The sequence below is a fragment of the Marmota marmota genome, unplaced genomic scaffold, assembly GCF_001458135.2.
Source record: "Marmota marmota marmota unplaced genomic scaffold, marMar, whole genome shotgun sequence".
Classification (NCBI taxonomy): Eukaryota; Metazoa; Chordata; class Mammalia; order Rodentia; family Sciuridae; genus Marmota; species Marmota marmota.
Genome location: NW_026000164.1, coordinates 7,935,200 through 7,944,383, shown reverse-complemented (window position 1 = coordinate 7,944,383; position 9,184 = coordinate 7,935,200). Strand labels below are relative to the sequence as shown.

At 38.9% G+C, this 9,184-nt stretch overlaps 1 protein-coding gene across 11 annotated transcripts in view; it reads right to left on the bottom strand.

Annotated features, from left to right (window-relative positions):
* Positions 1-829: 829 nt before the first annotated feature.
* The window catches only part of Tpk1 (thiamin pyrophosphokinase 1), a 335,423-nt gene continuing 327,068 nt past the window's right edge, over positions 830-9,184 (bottom strand). For all 11 annotated transcript variants that reach the window (XM_048786773.1, XM_048786774.1, XM_048786775.1 and 8 more), the window contains one exon: positions 830-2,648. In XM_048786773.1, coding sequence (XP_048642730.1) covers positions 2,530-2,648 — 119 coding nt within the window. In that variant the 3' untranslated portion in view covers positions 830-2,529. The remainder of the gene's footprint in view (positions 2,649-9,184) is intronic.

Below are 9,184 nucleotides of genomic sequence, written 5' to 3'. Positions count from 1 at the left end.
CCTCCCACAATGTTTACTAAGCTTCAACAAATCATATATATTTTTGATAAGTATCTGTTTATTATAACTGATAAGACTGTCAGAGTAAATAGGACATGCATTCTTTGGGAGTAAAATTTCTAAATGACGGACATAGTTCTCTTATAAGTTGTGAGTGTACTTCTAGTAAACATGACCGAGCCTCAACTTCCAATCAAGTAGAAAGTTGTAACAAGGTCTGAGACCGTGGTCACTCTGGCCACTCCTCCTCTCTCCTGGTTCCCTTTGGGGCATGTGTTGTGGGGCACTGTGGAGGTCTTAGGCAAGTTTTCCATTGGAGGTTCTGAATTAGACTAGTCAATCAATGGAGGAGCCAGTGCTTAACTAGCCTTCCCCCAGCTTCCTGTCTCAGCTGTGTAATCCATCATTATGAATTGAAATCTCTCATACGATTTCAGAGAGCAACCCAGTGCTATTAAAACTCCTTCTCACCTCTCTCCATGGAAGTTACTCCCTAGATCACATGGACCAGAGGTTTACCCTTTGTCTTTTTGGACCCCTATTGTCCCATCTCTAAAAGTAGATAAATGTTGCACCTGTTTACCTTGTAGGATTTAGAATGGATAGAAAGGAAGATGGAAAACTTGCAAGTGATTCTATGTGAAAAGATGGGGCAGTGGAGAGAGATCCGAAGTATTAATGTCCTGGCTTGCCCTCTGAAGTCAGATGAGTGATGTGAATTCATTCTCTGAGCACAACAGTTTATACAGAAACAGTGATTATAAGAGATTGGTTATGATGAATGCAAGTGATTAAAATGGATTATTTTCTTAAAAATTGACCACAGACATGAACATTGATAATTTTTTATTTGACATCTGGATTTTTAACTTATATATTTGCATAACATAATCAAAAACTATTTTTAATGATTATCTGCTCAGAATCACAAGATAGTTAACTGATCCCTTTTAATTCTCTATTTGCAATCTGAGCATCACCCTGGTGTAGCACCGAGAAGAAAACAGTTGTTGGTCACTTTCCTTATAGTGACATAGGCACTCTCTGTACATGGAACACATTGGGCAGGTTCTCCTTAAACTGTGGATTGTATGGCAAGATTGGGTTTGGTAAATACAATAGGGAAGGGTAGAAGAGATAGGAGGGGTCTCTACATAAGAGAGACATGAATACATTTTTTTTTTTTTGTACTGGAGATTGAACTCAGGGGCACTCAACCACCAAGTCATATCCTAAGCCCTATTTTGTATTTTATTTAGAGACAGGGTCTCACTGAGTTGCTTAACACCTTGCTGTTGTTTTGAACTTGTGATCCTCCTGCCTCAGCCTCCTGAGCCTCTGGGATTTTAGGTGTGCGCCACCATGCCTGGCTGAATACATTTTGATGTACTAGATAGATGAAGCTGGCCATGTCAGTAACTTACAAATGCTAATGTGAGCGCTGAGGAGTGTTAAGGAACCCCTTATACACAGTGTCCAGCCCCTCCTATTTCATAGCTAAGTTCTGGGGTCCAGGGAACTTAGACTGATAGTAGACTGGAACAAGAACACTGGCTTCAGGTTCTGTCTCCTTGGTATACAATACTCATTGATCATCTTAGATTCAATTTCTGGTCATTTGAATAAATACTGGTCTATGAACCATAATTTTTTTTTAAGGCTGAGGTATGTCAAAACAAGTTAATTTTTATGTTAATTTTCCCCTGCACATTTTTTTATCTAGGTTGTAATGATGATGATTATCACCACCACACAAAAACTTAGCAATCATACTTTCAAATTGGTGTTTAACGCAGAAGCAGGGTATCATGAATTGTCATTTATCTTTCACCCACAGACTACAAAACCATTTTCAAATCTAACAATTAGGCCAATTATTCTTGACTTATTATTTATGCTAAAGACAGTAATGAGGTCAGGGTGAAATGGTTCAGTTTTAACACACCAATCTGGAAGAATTTCTTTTTTGCAGGTAAAAGGTAACATTGTATTATGTAGAAAAATTAACATTAGGAGATACTCAGAGGCAGCCCTCATTGTCAGGCATTTAAGGATGGCCTAGATTCTAAGAGGAACCTCAACAGAAGTTTTTTCTGCTTCAAAAATAAAAGAAGTATTTGAAGATATATGGAAAGATTAAATAATCAGTAGTGATTTTTTTATAATGGAATGATCCACATGAGCTTTCCAATCAATGTAATAGAGTTGATTTACTTTCATAACACATAATTTTTCCACACTAAAATTGAGGTCTATCATTTATAGTGTCACTTGGATTATCTAAACAGTAACATCTTTGTTTATTTTATTCATGTTTTGTGGTGCGGTGGGTCGAACCCAAGGCCCTGTGCATGCTAGAAAAGTGCTCTATCATTAAATTATGTCCTCAGCCCCTCACATCATTGAAACAAGTGGGCTTCGATGCAGAAGTTTAGATTCCTGCAAACCTGGTTGAATTGTTCATGTAAAGCAATAAACCATTGGCAATAAGGTAAGGCAGAGGCACACCAGTAGATGCCCGTCAGCAGGTTAGTTTTTGATAGCCATGGTCCAGAGGAGTGGATGGCTGGTCTCCACAGTCACAACACCAGACCCATTGTAGGTATTAGAAGTACTGACCAGTGTTCCGAAACCAAGCACATCATTTGCTGTAAGAGGGGGAAAAAAACATTAGTGAGAGGAAAACTTTTTCCAGTGTAGACTGACTTTGTCAATAGTTACCAAAAAAGCAAAGAAACACACACTTTTTATAAAAGATATATGAAATGGAATAGGTTAAATAAATGATATAGAGTTTTAAAGCTAAAAATGTCTATAACTTGCTACTACTATTCTTCCTAGAACTGGTTATTTACCATTTTGGGATGTATACCAATATTAATAATAAATTTCATTGAATTGTTTTCTTTCTTTTTTTCTTTACCAATTGTAAAACAAGAACCCACATCTTTAATGTGTCATTTACTCCCTTGCCTTGGTACAGTTTTATTTTTTCTTGATGATTCAGAATTAACATTTTACACGTTATTAAATGTAATATGGATACAATTTTAGTTTCAAATATAAAAGATAGATGACAGAAAGCTGATTATCTAAAAAAATAAAGAAAAGAAAAACATGAGATTTTTGGACACATTGAATATGGCTTATGTTCTTTAAAATTAACAGGAACTCCATGGTCAAGGCAGACTTTCAATTTGATTTTGAGCAAGTCATTTAAACTCAGCAATAAAATAAAGAGATGACATCATCATTTAAACTACTTAAAGTAAAAAGTAAAAGCCCTACCAGTTAAGTTATATAACTTTCATACATACAGATTTGCATTTCTGGCAAGTGAGTGCCTAGGCACAGGTTGGTACCACCTTCTTCTCTGTTCACATAGGAGCACTGACCTTGAACTCCTGACTGTCCTATGAAATTCCTTGATAGCTTATATTTTGTTTGGTAAAATTTGAAGAGGAATAAAAACTTCAGCGTCAGAAGAGGTCCTTTTTCCTTCAAACAAAACCTAACCATGGATTTACAGTGTGAGGGAAAAGATTCCATCTCAAAGCTCACTTCCCACTAGAGGGAGCCTGCCATCTTTCCTTGAAGTTTCAAACAGGCACTCTAAAAATTCAGAGATGGTGTTACTGGATAAGAGAAAGTCAGCATTACCAGTTCACATGGTTTATTTATTAAAGTTCAAGTTGTTTTATGGCTGTCAATGTCTTTATTGATGCAAACATAAAGCTATACAGTAGCACCTCACATAAACACAACACAAATTTGTAACTCAGTGGAAGAAGCTCCTGCCTCTTCAGTATTGGGATTCTGGCCATACAAAGTTCCTAAGCGGTGGTGATGCATGCATCAATATTTGCATATATAGACATTCTGGCACAAAGAGTGTGCTGGTTGTCATGGTGGGATTCTTGATAAAGTCCACTTGGCATCTCTGTGGAAAAGAGAAGGCTTGACTCTCCTGAGTGGTGGTCTTGCCTGGTAACTTGGTGCTCACCAAGTGACTTCCTGAGACCCATCCCAGGCCCAGGGTTTCAAGGGTTTCCCAACAACCAAAAGGGAAGGAGCTGGGGAGCAATTTGAACATGTCATACTACTTATCCATCATAAGTACAATTGAGGATGCTTTAGCAGGTCCCTCAGGAAGGACATGTACACATAAGCTAGCTGAATTTGACACAGTCTATTTTAAGATTCTGCAAACTAATAAGATCAAAATCCTAGTTTTTACCTGAGCTTAAANATATATATATATATATATATATATATATATATATATATATATTCCACATACACATAGGCTGAAGGTGATTCTACATAATATTTTTAACATGCCTGCATTTTTGACTGTTACCCTCACATGTGGTCAGGTATGTAATTTTCCACTTGCACTGTCATGCTGAGGCTCAAAAATTTGGGGATTTTGGGATTAGGGATGATCAATCTGTGCATGAAAATAGCAGAAAGATAGCTACATGCAGACAGGGGAAAACAAGTAACTTCTTTATTTCTACCCTAGAGGACTTTTCCAAAACATTGTTTGATGAACTGATAGAAAATTTAGAGTCAGGTTTGCACAGAGTCGAGTTTAGCTAACCACAGTTGCTCCAAGACAACCAGTTATTCAGAGCACATCCTTTTTTAAACAAAAGACAAGAATAAGATTTACATGTACATGTGTAAGATAGTAAGCAACTATAGGATGTATGACCAACATAACCAGCTATCACTGTGTGAATGTGAAAACTGTGTCTTCTCTATTCATTTCCAGACACGATCATCAGTTGTATTGAGGACAGGTTGTCTTGTAGCCTTGACAGTATGAATACTGGTTCTCGTGAAATTTAATAGGGGGTATATATTAGGGAACATGGAGGCATAGCCTAACTTTTGAGTTTTGATATTTTAGAGAAATAGTAGAACTTAAGAATATGAGAAAGACTGACATCGATTTTACATTTTTAAATCCATTATCTCAACCTGTGTTCCTCCCCTGTGGCAAGGTGCGAATCAGCCACTTGCTACTCTGTGTTCGGTGATGTCTTACAAGCTTTTCTTCAACACTGGAAAAAGACTGAGGACTTATGAAGTAGAAGCTGGCAAACTGGTGGGAATCAGTTATTCACCTCTGTTCACATCAGCTGCGGGGTAAGTGGGGCCACTTGCCACTGGTTTCCTGCCCTCCTTACCTCTGCAAGCTGCTCAGTGGGCTGTGACTCTCCTGCACTGGTGACAGGAGCCCACTGCTTCTGGAGGCCTCTGATGCCTCCAGCATTGATTCCAAGAGCAAAGCATTTTTTTTCTTTGCACCTAAGTGACTATTCTGCTCCAGAGTTTTTACAGAGAAAGCAACAAGGACCCCATCATGATGGGGTGAATAAGGCAGTCCTAGGTGCAAGCTGGGGCTCCCCCATTGTGAACTCTGTGGGCTCAGTTACTTAAACTCTGGCCTCAGTGATCTCAACTTAAAATGTGAATAATATCATCTCCTTCACAGAGAAGTTGTGTGGACCATTTGGTCCAAATTCTAACATGCAGTAAGTATTTAAGAAATTCTCATCTGCCTTGCTTTCTATGATTGTTATTCTGTCCATAAAATAGTCCAGGTTTCTCTTAAGAGAGAGGGAGAGAGGGGGAGAGAGAGATCATGATTTGAATAATTAGCAAATGCCTTGTTCAAGTGATTAATTTATAGCTTACTGAGAGGTGAAATGAGGTTAATTCTCAATTCTGGTGGGCCAGCTTCTGTGGAACGACTTTGTAAAATCATTTCGGTGCCACCTTGGCCTGTGTATGTGTATGTATTCATTTGTTTACAGAGAGCTGGTCTGCCATATCCATGGCTTCTACTCTGTGAATTCAACCAACCATGGCACAAAAATACTCAGAAAAGAAAAACTGTCTGTACTGAACACACACAGCCTTGTTTTCTTGTCCTCACTCCTTGACAGTACAGTTTAACTACTACTAAGTAGCGCTACTAAGTAGTGTTTACAATGTGATAGGTATTATAAGTAATCTAGATTTAAAGTGTGCAGGAGGATGTACTTAGGTTATGTGCAAATACTATGCCATTTTTAAAGGAAGGGCTGAGCATCCAGATGTTGGTATCTACGGGGGGTTCTGGGGCTGGTCCTGCATGGACACTGAGGAATGACTATGACTGTAGTTATTAAAGTTTGACTCTGTGATGGCCACCAGGGTGGCCATTCCATTACAAGGACTCTTGGGGTTTCCGACCCTGCTGGAATGTGAGGTTCAGTTCTAGGAGCTCGACTAGACATACTGGACATCACTGGCTTTAAGATGTGATGGAGCCACCGTACCCTTATAGTCCTTATTTCCTCCCTGAAGATTCTTGTCCTGTTTGGAGAATTGCTACACATTAAGAAAATGTGACTTAGATTTTATTCACTAAAAAGAAATGCAAACCATACTGTCTCTACCATAAGTTCACTATTATTGGTCTTCATAATTTATAATTTTTGGCATATAGATTTAAAAATGCTTTATATTTATGCACCTGTGGCAAAATATTCTATTATAAAAATTGCCAATTTATGCTATAAAATATGAACTCTGGAAGTGGTTTTTATTAAAGTTATTCCTTGTAAAGTTGTGTTTACATTTAGCATTGCTCTTGAAATTTTTCAAAAGTGACATCGATATATTGCCTTTTCATTTCTTACAGGCGGAAAATCAAAGCAGTCCTAGTGTTGAGCTATCGAATACATGGTTTCTGGTGTTTATGTTTATATTGGAATCTTAAGAAATACAAGTTTGAAACCATCTATCAAAGTAAGAAATACTTTCAGTTGTCTGTCTATACCAGCACAGTCAAATATAAATATGTGATCCACACATCTAGTAAACATTTCTGGTGAACACATTAAAAAAGAGAAGAAGTTAAAAAGCTAAAGATTTTATTTAACCTAGTATATCTAAGTTATTATCATCTTCATAAATACAAAATTATTAATGATATATCTTTTATTCCTTGTCTACACTATGAAATCCACTGATGACACATATCAATTTTTATATTTACTGCATATCTTGATTTAGACAAGTCACATTTTAAGTGCTGGGAGCCACGTGTAGCTTGTGGATACTGTACTGACTCTTGGAATCAATGCTGGAGGCATCAGAGGCCTCCAGAAGCAGTGGGCTCCTGTCACCAGTGCAGGAGAGTCACAGCCCACTGAGCAGCTTCAGAGGTAAGGTGGGCAGGAAACCAGTGGCAAGTGGCCCCACTTACCCCACAGCTGATGTGAAAAGAGATGAATAATTGATTCCCACCAGTTTGCCAGCTTCTACTTCATAAGTCCTCAGTCTTTTTCCAGTGTTGAAGAAAAGCTGGTAAGACATCACTTTTTGGTTTGACTCTATGGGTACCGATTTCGTGTCACATATAGATACATACTCATAATCAACCTGAGTCATCAGGTTACAAAGGGAACAGTAAGCTCAGAGTATATCAGATTCAAAGGATCAAGAGACACTTCGATGGTCAACACATGCTCACTTGTGAGAAAGACTGAGTCCACTGCCCTTCAAGGGGAGGGCTAAGAAGTACCTAGCAGACTCTGCAGAAAAGACAGCTAAAAATGTAAACCCTAAACAAACTAACTTAAAATTGCCAGGAGAATCTATAGTGCATTCTGTAAAGTGTGTAATGAGTAGACCCCTGCCTCCGCGTGTGGCACATAATCTTCCAGTTCTACTCCTTTCTCTGATTTTTTTTACCTCTTCTTAATTCTCCAGACTCCAGATCTGATTATTTCATTCCCATGTGAAAAACAAACAAAAAACAACATCAACAAAACCCCAAAACTGATGGCCCCTAATTGCCCAAAAGGTAATGTTTAAAGCAAAAAAAAGCAGACTGCTTCCCTTGCCCCAACCACACATCTTGGCAGGGCATGATAATCTGGCTACTTCCTGCTTGCCTGTTATCTACCCATGCTACTTGCTAGTCCTTGCATAGATCAGGAACTTCCTACTTCCATGAAAACATTTTATGTGTCCCTCTCACTTTGTGGAAAAAAACAAAACAAAACAAAACAAGTCTTTTCTTTGCATGTTGTATCCTTCTAGTCTAAACTCTAATGTCACTTTCTAGCTGGTATTGCTCTTTGATGTTCCACCTGCCACAGACCAGATTAATAATTCTCTTTTCTATTTACAAACGACTTGACTGCTTCCCTAGAACACACTTTGCATTATAATCTGATTATTCAGACTCTTAGTCTAGGGCAAGCAAAGTAGAGGGTGAGCCTGAAATACCTTGTTCCATAAAAGGAGAGAGTGCTCAAGAAGTGATTTAGGCAGGGGGAAGGGACCCAGGCGCTGGGGAAATAGAAAAGAACACTGAGAGGAATGCACTACACTATGTGAATAATTGAAAGAATCCCCAGAGGCAGGTGGATTTACAGAAGAAAGAGCCAACTCCTCTAGGGAAATGATGGGAGTAGGGACACAGGCACATGGTGCAGCCACCCTTGTGGTCACTGGGTCAGGTAAGACCCACCAAGGACAGTCAAACCACTGGCTGAGACACTGTTGGGGAAGCAGCATATTCACAATATCCAAGCACCACTCCACCAAGTACTTCTAATTCAAAAGAAAGAATGGAGCAGAGACTCTCATGAATCCCATTTAGCCACATGCTCAAGCTTAGTTAGCACCACCCAGGAAAGGATGATATGATATTGTGTACATCCTGACATGGTGCTAGAGGATACAACATCACCTATTTAAAGAGTTTTGCCAAGAATATTTTGCCTGAGTCTAATCATGGAGAAATGATCAGGCAAATGCAGATCGTGGGGCAGTCAACAAGTTAGCTGCTTGGACTCTTCGAAACTGTCATTGTCACAGAAGACCAAAACCACTGGGAGGGCTTTTGTGAATTGAAAGAGATGAAGCAGACAGGACAACTGTAGACAATGATGGACTGTAGATTGCAGATATCAAAAAGTTATCAAGAGGCTGGGGGTGTGGCTCAAGCGGTAACGCGCTCACCTGGCATGCGCGGGGCGCTGGGTTCAATCCTCAGCACCACGTAACATAAAGATGTTGTGTCCACCAAAAACTGAAAAATAAGTATTAGAGAATTCTCATTCTCTCTCTCTCTCTCTCTCTCTCTCTCTCTCTCTCTCTCTCTCTCTCTCTCTCT